Source organism: Anopheles nili, chromosome 3 (assembly GCF_943737925.1).
Source record: "Anopheles nili chromosome 3, idAnoNiliSN_F5_01, whole genome shotgun sequence".
NCBI classification, from domain to species: domain Eukaryota; kingdom Metazoa; phylum Arthropoda; class Insecta; order Diptera; family Culicidae; genus Anopheles; species Anopheles nili.
Window position 1 is genome coordinate 58,563,297 of NC_071292.1, and position 16,347 is coordinate 58,579,643.

Below are 16,347 nucleotides of genomic sequence, written 5' to 3' on the forward strand. Positions count from 1 at the left end.
GTGAGTGGAAAACCCATCAAGCTGTTCGCGAGAAGTGGCTCAAGTGGCGGGACTTGTATCCTCTCAAGTTTAACGAAGCTAAGATCGCGTTTATTTTACAATTTATTCAACGGCCATCATCATGGGCCACACCGTTGGGTGGTTTTTATTCTACGAATTCACGCGTAACTACGAAAACAATCTGATCTGAAATGCGTAAGCAAATTATTCTGCAATACTTCGGCAATTTATGCTCCTTGGTTGTATGCTTTCTGGTACACCGTTACACAATGTCAAGCGATTGCTTAAATGACACCCTTAACAAAGCATCTACGACCCGTAGAACAGACGGAGCAAAATTAAACGCGTCTCGGTGACTCTGGGGCGAGCGTAACGCGCTCCATTTTGCAACCCAAGCACCCAACCGCTTCATAAACGCTACACGACAGCTGTATTCATGCAGTAAGAATCCGTGACAGCCTTGTTTAAATGCCGTCCGGTGCCTTTGGGAGGAGTTGGCTCGCTTGCAAAAACTTGAGCCCACTTCCTGGTGTGCCATTTTAAACACTTTTGGGTAAGAAAAATGTCTCTGCTAACAAGCTACGTGCCGTGCATAACGTGCATACGTATCCTTCCTCACACGAGAACGGAAACCTCGAAACAAGAAGGGTGCCGTTGCTCTCATCCCACAAACACACGCTGAAACCTAAGGTATCAGTTTTAACAACTTCATTTTCGCCATTATAACATTAACCGCGCACGGGAACACGGCGTCCCCGGAAGTCACCGGCTGGGAACGCTCGGTTGCAAAGGTTTTAACCTTTTTTTGTTTTGCTTCATTTTTTTTTCTTTTGGCTCCGGTCGCTCATGAAAACAACCCTCGGGAAAACCGCATTCTCTGTGCCTGTGTCTAACCCGGGCGTTTCTCCGGTGTGGCCCGCACACGAAAGCTAATCCAATTTCGCCCCAGTACCGAAAGTAATTTTATTTAATTTTCATCGTAAATTATCGGCTTTATTGCAATTATTTGTTTTTAGGTTGGTTTTTTTTTTGCCTTCTTACATTCCCACCACTGAATCGCTTTCCACACGTGCGAAAAGCGAACAGAACGGTCTCGATTGTTTTCGTCGGAACATTCGCATACGGTCTCTCTTAAAGGGCCGCCAAACGTTTTTCGGTTTGGTTCGCTTCACGGTACGTCGTGTACGCCGCCCGATAAGGGCACCCGTGTTGTGCCTGGCGCTGCCTGCACATGTGGTGATAGGAATGCCCTTTTTTTGTCCCTATTTTTCTGCCCTCCCCCCCGGAACAGGTTCCCAATTTATCCCATTGTACCACTTTACCGGTTAGCGTTGCTCCAGGAACGAAGCTGGCATAAAATTTTCTGTGCCGCACGGGCACAAAAAGATATCAAATTGTTTAGAAAGTAAAATTCCATCGATACTCACGGGCGCTTTCGCTTCAACGCGCACACCCACCCACACATTCCTTGAGCTAACACGTGCAGCCGAGGTTGAGCTAGTAATAATAATAATAATGTCGTCAAAAAGGAAAGCTCAAATCCCTCGCGTTAACTCGCATCGGCCCCCGAACGGGCCACACACACACCGTGTTTTTTCCCGTGAGATAATAAACTTTTGAACGTGGCGCTCAATTTTCTGCGTAGCCCTTGTGTGAGGGTGGCTCTTCCACCCACTTTACCGTGTTTCTTTATTCATGGTTTGGCCTATTTCGCACTCGAATCAAAGCCGAACCGCACCTAAAGGATGAAGGGCTCGCTAAACGCAAAGCACCTCGAACAAGAGTGCTGCTGCTGTTGCCACGCTGGGGCATAAAAATGTATTCAACATTCTTCGCTCATCATCATCCCGCAAGCACTGGATCATGGGCCGTGTCGAAAAGGGCCACATTAAACCTGCAGCAGTGGGTAAAATATTTCCACCGTTGATCCCGGTCGTACTTCGAGAGGTAAGCTGCAAAGGGACGACCTGCGAGTTGTTAGACAACCCACCGTCGAGAGACGAGCATCTTGGGCACACGCTCGCAGGTCCAGCGTGGGGAATTAATAACGCCGAGGACGAGATGAGGTTATCTGTCGCAAGGGATAGCCCGTTTCGCTTTTACCACCTACCAGCGACGATGATGACTAGCGCGGGCGAGCTGACTGGCTGGTGCTTTTTAGTGCAATTAACACGATCATGGTATTAGAAAAATGGAGCGCCTTTTTTTCTGTAGCTCAAAGTGATGAGTAAGATTAAATTTGTGCACCGTAAATTCCAACACCCTCGTTCGGGTGGCACGGCAAAACAATGCCAGGAATGAAGTGTACGTTCGGGTTTCGGAGGTGTTGAAGGTGAAGTTGAAACTCATTTTACGATGATTACCGCGAACGCGCACCGATAAGCCGGCAAATAAAACTATTTCGAATCGGTGGACGTTTTACGTTTAGATCGCTTTGGAGCGCTTTTGCAATTTGTTCGCAACAGCATAAACTCGTTGCGGCTAATGGCTTTCCACTCCGGTAAACGGTTCAAAGTTATTTGTTCGAAGAAAACAAACACAAAAAACAAGACAAATAAAATACGCGCCTGACATTATCACCTTGAACTAAGCGCTTGACGAACGCTAACTCTAACCGTAAAACCCGATCATATAAGGCGTCATTCACTGGTTTATCGGCAGCAAAATAATAACGACGGTGCTGCAAATTGCCTGCACCGAGTTGTTACCGGCTTTTTAGCCGCCTCGTTCTGCACTCGTTCTGGACGGGCTCGACGAAGGAACAGCACCATCGCTCAATGCTACGTTTTCCACCAGGCGGTGGAACTAATAAAGCCATAAGCTGTCGCTGGGAGAGCGAACGAACGAGCTTTTGAACACCCAAAAAGTTTGAACCATGCCAATCCCGCACTCGACACACCGATTGAAAAACACCATCCCCGCTGCTAATGGCCCTTCTTGTGAGGGTAGCTTGTGAGTGAAGAAAAGAATTTCCCATCCCGCGCTGGGCCGGGAAAAACTACCATCGATACCGGGTCTGAGTTGGGCGCGCCGGAAGAAGGCAAAAATTTCACTCAACCTCATTTAGCTGTGGGAAATCAGTGCGCAGTCGGGGATGGTAGAGCCGTGGAAAGTTCTTCCAGCGCCAGCGTGTTTTTCTTTAGCCGTACCCGAGGCAATCCCCCACGCGACCGTCACTAAGCCGCGGACAGCAAAATGGTGGGCGCCAAGCGGAAGGAAATGGACGGATTAGCGCCGTTCGAGCTCGTTCGAACGGTGCTTTCGGCGGAAGCCTGACGCGTTTAAAGCCGTAAAAAGCGAAACAAAAAAAGCAAACCCCGAGCACCCTGGCAGTGAGTGGGTGGTTGAAGGTGGCACTTGACCGGTGGTGGTGGTTGTGGCAGCGCCACGGGATTCCCGGGAGCAACGCCGGAAATAGCCTGCAGTCAACCAACCGGTTGCGCTCTGGGATGGTGGCCACCTTTCAGTGGAAAGCGTTTGGATGCCGAGAAGGACGGAAACGAAAATAAAACAACAAAAAAATAAATAAAACGACACCACAAGCTGCTCGTAAAGTGTACCGTCGTTCGAAGCGTTCGTTACAAAAAAAAAACCAGGACCTTCCCACCTGCCGTCGGTTTGGCCGCCTTGGCGTCGTCGCGCTGCAGCGATCTGGCCGGCCGTTGGCGTGTGCACACGATGGTGTAAGGGTGCAAATTCACAGACGGGTCGGGTTTTTCCTCGGTTTGATTGGCTTTCGTACTTGAGAAGCCTGGAGGTTTGGGTTTGCGCTATGTCATCGTTCGATTTTTCCAAACCGGCTTTCTCCCACGGGAGGCATAAACTGATTTCCTCATCAGCAGCAACTTTTTGCCACTCGGGCCCGGCCTCTGCGAGAAGCAAAGTTTACACTTTTCAATGTAAAGCACACGCCCACCACCCCCAAACAAACAAAAAACAACGATCCTCGATTCTCGCCCACGTCTTATCACCCCCGAAAAATTGCACTTTGAAATGGAAGCATTTTTATGGGCCTTTTTTTTTCAAACCTTTTCTCCTCGCCAGCACACGTTCGCGGGGGCGCGTGTGTTTTATTCAAGGACGCTGCGCCTCTAAGGAAAAAGGGCGAAAAGTCACACAAATCCCGCCCACGGATGGGATATTTCGACATTGTTGTTTGTGGTTCGTGCGTTTCGTTTTCGTTCGCTTTTCCGGAAACGATTTACGATGTGTGGCATGGGGCGCTTCCGGTACCAAACACACACATCTTCGAGGGGTTTGCGCATTATGCAACGATAAAATAATAAATTAAATCTATCAGTGCAAAAGGGAGCGCTTAAATGAATATTGAACGCGTCTCGGCAGCGGAATACATCCTGCCCCGCTTGACGCTCCTGAAAGGATAATAAAAGGAAGAGATTAATCTCACGCGCTGGAGCGCCGGTTGCGGATGCTAAATGTAAAACGTCCGCTGATGGAACGGTTTGAATTTTTAATAGCACCCACCCGATCACCCGAAGCCCCTTCTCACGCCGTTGGTCGTTGGAGCGTGTGCGTTTTTTGCGTCGATAAATATTTAAGGTAACGCTTCGATACCTAGCACAAAAAACAAACACCTTTTTGCAATCCTCGCCTAACGCCCGGCCACTAGACGTCAATTGGTGCGGCTAAAAGGTGCTTGACTTCACACTTTTGCAAGAACAACCGCATGGAGAGTCGCCCCAGGAGCCTCGATTAACTCGCAAAAGAAGAAAAGCAAAACGAAAAAAATAACACTCTCACGCCCCCACCGCGGCCGATTCCACTACACACATTCACTGCGCGGTGGGAAGATGAAATTTTGGTGTGGCTTTTTCTGTTTCTTATCGTTACCCGCTTTTCCGCAATCGGCCCCCGTCCCGATGCAAATGGTTTGTTAATCGCGAACGCAAAGAAGAAATTCGCAAAGTGCTGGAATTTGAATAACAAATTTACCTCTCCAGGCACGCAACAAAACCACAGAGCATCCGGTTCCTCGAAAGAACTCACCCCCAGCAGCAGCAGGAAGAAAAAGGAAAAGAAAACAAAAAAAAACCCTCACACAAAACGATGAAGAAGATAAAGCAGCCAACAACAAGCAAACCAAACCAAATCGGAAGACAAAAAAAAAAAAGCCCCCTCAAGCGCCTGGCGAACACGCGGCTGGGGAAGCAAAATCCAAAACGAAAAGTTAATCAAACTCTATCTGTTCGCATCATCGCTGGGGTCCGACCCTCGAGGTCCTGGCTTGTGCATCCTTGTGGGAAGAAAATCGATCATCGTTCGAGAACAGAATCCAGCCTGGGATGGGTCCCTGAATCGATCGACCGAATTCGGGACGTGCCAGGGACCAGGTTCTTCGTTCGACTGCGCTCCAAACTTCTACCGTGGGTTCTGTGTTTTTCCCTCTTTACGTTCTTTTCAACTTTTCTAAACTTCTCCCTAAATCGCCACCGGCGACGGCTCCCTCATCAACACCGCAAGCGCCACTCAAGGGTTTTAGAGCAATTATTTCCCCACTCCAGGCACGGTTTTGATTAAAAGAGAAGCGGCAAAAAAAACATGCCCACCAGCAGCTACATGTTTAGATCCGGCAGCCCCCACGCTTCCACGCTATCACCGAGTTATCGATTAGCCTTTTTTTTTCTTTTTTGCTCCCGCCTTCTTCTAAACGACCGCCCCACAAAAATATCTCATTTTAATACCGCAGCTAACCCGGCCATCCATCTTCGCGTGCCGCGGCACCCGGCGGCGCTTAAGCACAAACGGTCAGCGACGTTTTATCGATTGTGAGCAACTTTACGAGCGTTACTTTTTAACGACACTTGCCCGGGCCAGTGTGAACGAATGTGTCTGCCCGAAAGCGTCGGACCCAGGCGCCAGCACGACGACCACGACGCGGACGCAAGCTGATGAGAAGCGTTTGGGGGATGTTTCACTTTCGCGGCGCTTTCGAACGCATTTTCTCGCGCCAGGCGTCGGCCTTAGCGCACCGGCGCCCAGGTGCAGGGATGGATAAGCTGAAAATTATTTCAAATCATTTTCCCATTCCCCACGGCTTTGGCGAGAAAATTTTGGAAACATCTTGTTCTGCTGGGTGCAGTGTTTTATTCTTCGTTCTCTTCTTCTTTCGCGCATTTTGTCAGCAAAATATTCCATCACCCACGGGCTGACAGCGCACGGACCAAGTCTCGGACCTTTGGGGAGGGGGGGGGGGGGAGAGATGGAAAGGAATTTCATTAGTGTGCCCCCACCCACCACCCCCAAATGCGGATTGTGCGCGAATGGCAAATGTTTGCAACGGCCATTTCGGCCAATCGAAAAACCATCGCCACCGGAGCGAGCGCCGGAAAATTCCTTCACAACACCAGCATGTTGGTGGGGGAGGGAACTTTCGCTGCGGTGTCAATCAGCCCCAATCTCTCCTCTCCCACCTCCCCCCTCCCCCATCCCACGGTAAATCCTCACGCCCTCTCAAGCGAACCGGGTGGGTTTTGTGAGATTTTCTGACTGCTCCAGATAGCTCGGATTTAATGAGTGGTTAATGAAGTCTGCCGGTAAATTTCAAATTAATTCCATGGATGGATCAAATTGAAAGCATTTCACACCGCGAGTTCCGTGGGTGGATGGAGGTGAAGTTCGTCCACTTGGGAGATGGGTTGCGGATCTAAAATTTATGCATACACAGTGCAGCATTTTGTCGCGCTGATAAACCCCCAGCCGGGGGTTGTGTTTTTTTTTGTTTGCCCGGACCCGGCGGATAGGCCACAATGGCTTATGCAGATAGGCCGCGGAACAGCGCGTAACAATGTCGAAACGGAAGCTCGCTCCTCTACACAGAACCCGCCGAAAGCGGCCAGTTGAACCGGTCCGGTATCCGGTCGGATTAGATACTCGGCACCCGGTGCACGTGTCTGTGGGCCTGGGCAAAAGGACAACCGCGCTGCTACGGTGTCCTAGCGCACCGGAACGACCGGTGGCCCGTTTTGGAGCGATTCCCCGAAAGCATTATCTGTTGATTGTTTTTAAGTATTCATAAAAGTTTTTCCCGGTGCAGGAAACAATGCGCCCGACAATTCACCGCTGCCCGTCCGGTCGATGCTTTGTCGAACGAAGATATTCCGTTTCCGTTTTCGCTTAAGTTATTCCTAGGCTACAAAAAGGGGGTTCTGAGTTTTTCTGGGGTGGGCGCAAAGAAAACGATTCGCCAGACCCCGGCTGCGAGCTGGTTGAGTTGGGTAATCGCATTTTAGTAAATAAAATGTTCCCAAGATCATCCCAACCCTTCGTGGCGTGGTGGAATTTGATGTGCGAAAGGCTATCGTAAAGTTTTCGTGCGCTTTCGTGGTTCACTAAGGGTCATTTTAAGCGCTTAAATATTTCCCCGCTTTTCATAAACGTGGCTGGTGGTGGTGTCCCCACCACAGGCAGACATCGAGACCTGCTCGGGGGTTCTGAGGCTCACGAGACAGTACTAGACGAAACAAGAGCATCCCTCTTTTGATAGTCACCCCGTTCTCGTACGGGGAGTTTGTCCCTTGCGGAGGACTTTCAGGCGTCTTTTCGCCAAACTCCAGCTAGTTACTTTTTACGCGCGTGTTTGCGGAGTTTAATTAACCATCACCCTCTGATGGTCTGATGTCGCTCGTTGCCAGCCTCCACCTGGACGTAATATTCAAGACCGCTACCACTTTTTGATATGCCCCCCTATACGCAGGACCACATCAAGCAGCCAATTCGGGCAGTGCGAAAGCAGCCGAGCTTTGTAAATAGTGATTATACACATGCCGCCGGTGAAGCCTTAAAATTAGGCAAGCACCGTAGCTCCCGAGCAACAGGCTTTTATGAGCCGGCTGGGGAGTACTTTTCAGTCATTAGCCGTGCTCTCGTCGCGAGTCTCGCGCAAACAGCAGTTTTTGAAATGACACAACACTCCTACCTTTTGGTCTGGTTAAATTTTTCAAATGGAGAAAAACCCACCTCTCACGCGCACACAGGACATTAATTGCACGGCCATTGCGATAGCGCCACTCGAAGGGCTCAAGGGTACAATCAAGTGAATGATGGCTCGTTGACAGTCGGTGGGTGGTGTTTTTGTGCCGCGGACAGAAGCGAAAACGAAACAAAGACCACATTCGCACACAGAAACGAGCCAAAAGCACGCAAACGTTGTACCGACGACTTTTTTTTTATTTTGTTCGTGGGGTGGCATGGTGGTTGAAAGTGTCCCTGTTTCAGCGGTCACAGGTTTCTCAAAATCGCGCGAAAATTAGTATTCACCCCCGAAAAAAAAGAGGCTATGGGATAAAGATAAAACACGCTGGTCCGGTGGCACATCTTTCCAAATTGCGTGACATTTTCCCCGCAGCAGATACAAAATGTCGTTTCGGTGGAGAGGGTGGAAATTCAATGACCACCAAATCGTAGCGCCACATGTGTAACGATGGCGCCTCCACCGCATAATGGCGGTCCTCCCATTAGTCATTCGCACTACAAAGCGGAGAGAAGCAAACCCCGATTGTCTCAAGCATGCCCGAACACATTAAAGGACATCGTTGCCGGCTAATGTTCGGAGCGTTTCCCGCTTATCTTCCCGCTGCCATCAGGGCGCTAATACGTCGGATTCCACCCGCCACAATGAAAGCAACAATTACACCGAACAACGCAGTGCCAGCAACGTCACCAGCAAAAGCTCCAAAACCGAGATCATAACCGTCCCCATCCCCGACAAGATGTATGATGATTCTCGAACCCCCGCCACAAGCCAAGGGGTGGACAAGATCATTAATATTACCCTCTCACCCTGGTCACCCTGTCTCGTGGCTCGTGCGGCCATGCAATAAGCGGTACGGGCTCACACACCCGAGGAAGCTCGCCCGCACCGGCAGCAACCGGTGGCCGCCACCACCGGTGGTGATGAGCGTGCGGTGTCTAGTTTTATCTGTAATTATGCATCAAATCTACTTACCCACATTACTCGCGAGGGCAAAGGCGAACGCGATTACAGTGCAACCAGCTCCTGGGAACCGCAAACGCGCAACCGAGAAGCAATAGTTTCAACTCGCGACCCTCACGTTAAAGCTCCGGCGGCCATGTTGGAACTAGCGCCACAGGATCCCGGCATCCCTCAGTGCGGCACCGGCGTGCGCCCTTCCAAGCGGGCAACAATTTGTCGTCACTTGTCACACGGGGGGGGCGCGTCACGGTGTGCGAAGAACTTTTTTTCACCACCACCACCACGTGGCCTGCTTAACCTCTCTGAACGGGGGTTCTTTGCTGGTGGTGCTAAGAAACGCCACGGCCTACTAGGGATGGTCCTTTGGAAGGTGCTTACACGCGCGCGTTTTTTTCTTTCTTCTTCTTTGCCTCCGGGCGATGTGCGCGATTAATTTTCCATTGATTTCTTCTTTTCACGCACGTTGCACGCTGACGCGTTGACGATGATAGGACACACTATGGGCACGCTTTTGTACCACATACACACACACACACACTCATGCACACACGCAAACACACATTCAGACGGAAAAAAAAGGGATACGGGGCTTTTCGGTCGTCGTAACGAGGTGTCGTAACGCTAGCGGTCAAACAAATCAAACAAAACAGCGCGCACACACTCGCACACACGGCTACGCGCGTAGCCGCCTATTGCTTTTCCGTACTGGCGCTTCGGGAAAAAAACCAGCCGCTCGTTTTCCGTTTCGTTCACAATTTCATCACGGGCACATTTCCCTACGCGAGGGAGGAGGCGAGGACGCTGCTGCTGTACGCGTGTGGGGGGGGGGGAGGCGTTTGGGTCAGGGGGAGGGCGAAAAGAGAGAAAGAAAATAAAATTGTAACACCATCTCTCTCGTTCTCACGCACGCACTCAGTTCGCGGTTTGCGAGGATCGATCTTCCCACGCTAAAACAAAGCAACCGCAAAACCGAACCGCACAATAAGTGTGTTCCTGTTCATGTGTCTGTGTGTGTGTGGATGGGTGGGTGGGTGTACGTCGACCACCAGGATGCTAATGATGACGGTGCGGTGCGCTTGTGGTCTGTCTCGGGCAATATTTACACCCCGGCCGCCATCGTGGAGGCGCCAACCCACGATATCACCACCCCTGAACACACACACACACTCACACGCAGCTTTTCCACCCACGCGCCTGGCCAATTATACGCCCAGTATGGGAACGCATCCGATCTCCACGCGGGCCAGGTGCCATCAACCTCGGTGTTGAGTAAATATGGGTCGCTGGACGACATGACCGGCCTTCAAACGCAACAAACGGTCGTGCTAATCCTTGCCTTGCTTGCTTCCCTTCCAGGACCTTCGTCGATCCTGGGGGGGGGGGCTAGAGCCCATTCTAGCACACTTAAAGCGGGATGGGATCATACACACACACGCGCGGACCCTCTGGGCGTTGCTCGTTTGCGGCCGTTCGCAATCTCTCGAGCCCAATCGTTTTCGTTCCTCGCGTTTGTCCTTTTTTCTTTTGTTTTCTTTCTCCTATCCACCGCTCTCCCCCCTCCCGATGGTCCTTTTGAACAGCGAGCGCGACAACGATCGGAAAGGGAACGCGCGGGCGCTAGCGCGTGTTCAAGTGGAAAAGGGATACGAAAACCGGCGCACTATGGAAATGAGGTTAGATACACATGTTGCTCCGGAAGGTTTCGTTCGCTCGAGCTGCCTTTGCGCTAGAGCCGAGTTCAAAACCCCGCGTTTGGCAGTGATAGGCAAATGAGTTCACCCGTTTGCCTGAACTGGGCCCCTAGGGTGGATTAGTTAGGCGATCAACTGCGGATGAGCCACCCCCACACCGTTTCGGCAGCCCGGTGCGGTGATTATCGGTGCGGGCCACTTTTGGGAAAGCGAAATCAGCTCAACAAATAGACACGTATTTTTGGTGCTCCAGACCCCCAGCGAAGGACACCGTGGGACAGGAAAAATCGCGTTCGCCATTCCATTCGACCCGGGCGATTTGGAATGGTGGTGTGGCGTTGTGCGTCGGCGTTGCCTCGCGGGAACGGACAATCACTTCCGGTGATGGCCTGCGTGCCTAGCGACAATTGTGGACACCTCGGAAGGACAGCTTCGGGCTCACTTTCCGCTTTCTTTTGTGAACGTGGAGGGCTTGTATGTGTTTGCTTCTTTAGCCTTATTGCAAAACCAGCGCCAGATCCTTCGAAGCTTTTCACCCCCCTCGCTTTGGCCGCCCCGGGGAAAGCAGGCGAGAATTTTTCACACCGCTCAATGTCAAGGAATTGTTTTTTATCTGATTATTTTACTCGTTTTTTCCGTCTTTTCTTGCTCCTCGGGTACAAGGATCTGGACACCATTTTCTCATCTCAACCAACTGTATTGTCCGCAGTTTTTCCTTCGCCAAACAGAAAAAAAAACACCCACACACAATGGTGTCCACGAATAAAAGAAACAATAGAACGCATACATGCGTGCCTTTGCGCGGTCCCTTTTTCCGAGGACCTTCCCCGCGAAGGACCTCCCATCAGCCGTCCTCTATGTGCCTTTCGTTTAATAAGCCGACGACGAAGGGCGCACCAAACGATCGAGCGAAAAAATCGTGCCACAACGGTATTCACCAATAAAACAACAACTCTCCCCCCGCGCTCCCAACCCCCCTGCCCCCCTCCTCCTCACCCCATCCATTCGCAGCCGACGCACGCAATCGAACCAACGCGACACAACGTGCCAGTAAAAAATTTGCCAATTCGTACGCCCGAACGACGAATTGATCCTGCGGTGGCCACGCTCGGCAGGACCCCCTGGTTGACGGTGTTCCGGTCGATGACTAGTGTGCGTGCGTGTGTGTGTGCCCGTGTGGGTGGTTCGGGTGGATGAGGATGGTCGGAGGTTACCGCTCTCTTGCCAACGCCAGCACAACATAATCGAAACGTTGGCAGGAACGTGCCAGTAATGACCGCTGGCGGTGAAAGCAAAGCAGAAGGGCTGGTCACGAACCATACTCGGTGGCTCGGTGGTTTCGGAATAATTCCTCCCGGATCCCGCGTATCGGTCCAATAGGGGCACCCACCGGTCGGTGCGGGCATGAAAGGAACAGATTAAAGAAAATAAAAATAAAACACTATTCATATTTCACGGCACACACGTACGCGGCAGGGCAGGTCACACGCTCCGGTAAGCGGCCGCGCGCGCACACACACACACACACACACATTCTTCTCGTCCTTTCCGTTGTGCTTGAGTATCCTGGATCCCCGGGGCCACGGTCCGACACCGTTACCGTTGTAAGCGCCTCCACAAACGGCCAAATTGGACACCCGTGGAGTGCTCTTCTTTACACAATCGTGCGCGCACATACACACACATACACACACACCACCCACGTTCAAGTGACGAAGATGGCACTCGGGATGGCCAACGTGGCAGCGAACTCGATTGCACTCTATTGCTGCAACTGGCGCAAACAAATTTCTTCCTTGCTACTAGAGCGTGCTTCCGTTTGGCACTCGGCGCATGGTGCTGCTAATTCTGCTCCACGAGCACGATGATCCCAAACAGGGCACCAGAATCCGGTTGGGCTGAGATTTTTCTTGTCTTCAGGTCCTGGTCCAGGTCCCACCCGGTGGTTTGCTTTCCCCTCACGTTTCCACTAGATGTGTGTGGCCAGTGTGGAGCCTTCTGCACGAACGCACAGCGGCAACGTCTACCAACCCGCATGAAATCTCTCCGGCTACTGAGAGCCGACCGAGCGGCCGGTTCGCGAATCCGGATGCCCGCAGGAACACTCGGAAGCGCACCGTCCCGTTCGCGCTCGGGTTTCGCCACACGTTGACGTAATAGCGGTTGGGTCGCTGCGCCCCGAGAAGCGGCCAGACCCGAACCCGAACGGCAGTGAAAAGCTCACCCACCAGCAGCAACAGCCGACCGACCGACCGACCGCCTGGCAGGATACGCACGAAGGGGAAGGCTCGGAGTGTCCTTTTTTTATGTGCGCGCGGTGTCGATCGATGATGACGTAGGTGAGAGTGGGACGGCAACAGTCACGGCACCGGTCGTGGTCGGTTGGGGATGCCACCCCCGGAAAATGCTCTCATTTGGGGGAGCTTTGTGAAAGCTTTCTTTGCATGCAAGTGGTGGAGCTTTTGCTTGCGATGGTAAATGCAACGCTAATGCACGTTTATCAGATACTTACGAATCGGGGGGAAAGTGATTCGTTTCGGTGAGGAAATAAAAAAAAAACAAAAAAATTCGTACACATTCGATTGCCCTTTATTTCTAAGCAAATTTATTCCGACACGCAACGGATAGTCGGGAGCATACAAACGTAACATTTCTTCGCAGCTTCCAATGCGCGTACCCCTGCAACGCATGTACAATTCCGCTAATGAAGAAACCATACACGTGCTGAACTATTAAAAAGCAACAAAAACACCCCATGTAACAAAAAAAAATAACTGTGAATTTAATTCTTACGACTATATACCCGCATTTGTTAAGTGCGTCGGTTTCTTTCACGCGTTACTATCCGTAAGCTGCGGAGCAGTAATCTATCGGTAAAGGTGATTGAAATGATCGTGCTAAACCGTTTCATGCCACGCGAGCCTGTCCACTAATCTTTGAAACTTAAAAACGCATTCTGACACCCAAAGCTCACAGCTTACGGGACAGCCAAGATTGCTTGGTTTTGGAAATCGTTCAGAAATTATATTTCTGTGATGTTTTCTTTAGAAAGGCATTATTTTTTGTTTTCGCTCTCAGCTCAATCGTCCCTGCAGGATTGGTTGCGTTTTGCATAGTTCAATCATGTTTCGTATCTGCCCGGTGGTGTTCATCCCGTACACATCAAACCCGCTGCGATCCATAATGGTGATTCTGGAAGTAGGGAAAAAGTTCTTGCAGCATTGCATCCTCAAACCACACATTCCGCTTGCTTACCTGCCACCGGAAATTGAGTACAAAAACTTCCAATAACTTGCCCGCAGGCTTTCTGGTTCGATCGTAGCGGCGTGGAAGAGCAGAGCGGTGCTGGTGGCATACAGCAGGACGGTAAAACCGGGCACCTTTGGTAGATATCCTTTATCTATACCCCAGTTGTATATAATCTGAAAAACGTAGAGAGTGATACATAAGACATTATCACGCCTTCAGAGCGCTCGATGAGTGTAACATACCTGTAATGTTTTCCACATCACGTACAAGGCAATGGTGTTGTCAGAGTAAAAAGCGAACGCGACGCTTGCTAAAAGCCCACTAGGGAAGGCAAACATTGGACTATCACTGTTGGTTAGATGACGAAGCAAACAGGAAGACATCTGAAACGACAAATTGAGACTCAGGTTGAGCGGAAAATTAAGCTTGAAACGGATGAAATGGGAGACGTACCTTATAAATAGAAGTAAATCCGCCAAGGAACAGCCCCAGTTTGGCGATGTCCTTGTTAAGGAACGTTTTGCGTATCATTGCCGGCCGGCTAATGAACTTGCGCATCTGCAGCACTAATTTCATCACAACTTGGATGCCCAGTCCCATGGAAAACATGCGCGCACCGCTAGAGAGCGTATCGTAGAGGCAACCGTGTCGATGGCGGCAGAGCGTATGCTTTCCCATGGCTTTCAGGCGTCCGGTCAACTGCGTGTATGCTTGAAGAAAGGCTTGAATAAAGGGTAACGGGAACTTTGGACTCTTCGTTCGCTGGTTCGCCCGATTCTTTCCGTCCGTCGTGGATGAGCTGGATCCCTCTACCGATGCCACCGGTTCCGGTTTCATCACCTCACTGTCGCCTATCGCAAATCGAACGACGTCAAACATCGAATCCCGATAGTCCAGCTGGCGGTTTCGGCGGAAGCAGTACATCAGCACCGAAGTCGAAATTCCGAAGATAATGATCTCTCCATACGGTATCGATCGGACGAGACCTCGCGCTTGCAGCATGTTCCAGAAGGTTTCGGTAGCCACATTCGATACGTAGAGAGCCAGCATACCCCGCCGGGACGATCGTTCTATCATGATGGAAACAAGAGCAGCCAGAAAGGCAGGCACATACGAGACGGTGTAGAAGTTAAACGAGCCCAAAACTCTCCGCAGCAGACACATGGCCATGGAGTAGCTGTAGGCATTGGTTGTGAGGAAAACGGTCGATTGTAGCCAACCACGCAGCGTTTTCGTCAACTCGGGTAAGGACGGAATGCGTCCACGCATTGCCAGAGAGAGCTACAACGAATAAACAATCAAATTAACGTTTTTGTAGAGCAACGAACGCGTTCTACTTACCGCATAAACGGCTGCGTAAATTCGAAGGCAGTATTGCACGCCGACGATCATGAGTTCCGCCGTCGCCAGCGTGCATGACGGCGTCCACGGATGCACGTACTCGAGGCAGGTGACGGGCACCGAAGTCATCTTGCTCAGCACCTGCATCTTGCGTCGGTTTGGGCCGTGGCTGAGCAGCTAACCAACCAAACTAGTTTCTTAAGAAAAAAAATGGTCGTATTGGTTAAATGGATACCATAGTTAGATCGGGCGAACGATTAGGCTGATTCGAGCAAACAACAAACGTGCACACGAGACCGTACGTTGCACAAGCAATAAAAGAACTCCTGCGTAGGGCACATTAAACCGTAGGCAAAGCTCGTAAACCCATTAAAAACGGTCAATCCCTTCCACCGTGCTCCCTACTACATTGATTCGCTTTCTCTTGCTCTCTCGTTATCGTCATCGCGTCATTATCCCAGTAGGGCGAGTGTTTCAATGCGGCTCGAAGTAAGTCAAGTTAATCGCTGACATAACACCATGCTGTTGGTCTGCGCGGCTCCATAGACCAACGGCGCAACGGTTACTTGATCGATGACCGCGATGCGCGTTGCTTTGAATTTGTTTACTGCCGCTCACCCGAAAGTCGTTCGTCGTTCGCTTTGATTGCTGCTAAACGCATCACAGTTCCTTATCAGTCAAGACTTAATATTTGGAGGGGTGGTTGACGATAACTTTTATCAATCATAGAAAGGCGTGGAACAGTGATAGAAATAAATAACACGTACGTCAACACGCTAGATTTGGTAAAGTTTAAAGTTCACGCAAAGGCACACGTTTGCCAGTCCACTTTTACTTGACACAAATATTTGCTTAATTTTTGATGAATTCGTTTCAAATAGCAAGTTTTATGGGTTTGTTTCATTCTACCTTTCGTTTGACGCGATCATTAAAGAAGCAAATGTATTCCACTGACTATGCTTCGATTAACCGATTCCAAACAAGGCCCAAGTGAAGTGGCTATCATGCATGTCTACTTGCTTGGTTTACTAAATATACTGACCTTTGCTGACCCGTCCTTGTAACGTAGCCGTAACGTAGTTCTACGGTGCAGACGAACTGCGATTAATTATC

General features: G+C 50.6%; 1 protein-coding gene across 1 annotated transcript; it reads right to left on the reverse strand.

Annotated features, from left to right (window-relative positions):
• Window positions 1-13,234: 13,234 nt before the first annotated feature.
• Window positions 13,235-16,292, reverse strand: LOC128725660 (transmembrane protein 135-like). Its single transcript, XM_053819420.1, has 6 exons — window positions 16,277-16,292; window positions 15,235-15,431; window positions 14,347-15,174; window positions 14,136-14,276; window positions 13,900-14,066; window positions 13,235-13,836 (listed from the first exon to the last, which is right to left on the reverse strand). The coding sequence occupies exons 2-6, from the start codon at window positions 15,379-15,381 to the stop codon at window positions 13,719-13,721; spliced, it is 1,401 nt and encodes a 466-aa protein (XP_053675395.1). The 5' UTR covers window positions 15,382-15,431; window positions 16,277-16,292; the 3' UTR covers window positions 13,235-13,718.
• Window positions 16,293-16,347: the final 55 nt, after the last annotated feature.

Excerpts from the sequence above, each read along its gene's own strand:
- LOC128725660 (XM_053819420.1), bottom strand. The coding sequence starts at position 15,381 with ATGCAGGTGCTGAGCAAGATGACTTCGGTGCCCGTCACCTGCCTCGAG. Across the intron at positions 14,277-14,346 it reads GATTTACTTCTATTTATAAG|ATGTCTTCCTGTTTGCTTCG; the intron begins GTACGTCTCCCA and ends TTGTCGTTTCAG. Across the intron at positions 13,837-13,899 it reads TACTCAATTTCCGGTGGCAG|AATCACCATTATGGATCGCA; the intron begins GTAAGCAAGCGG and ends CCCTACTTCCAG.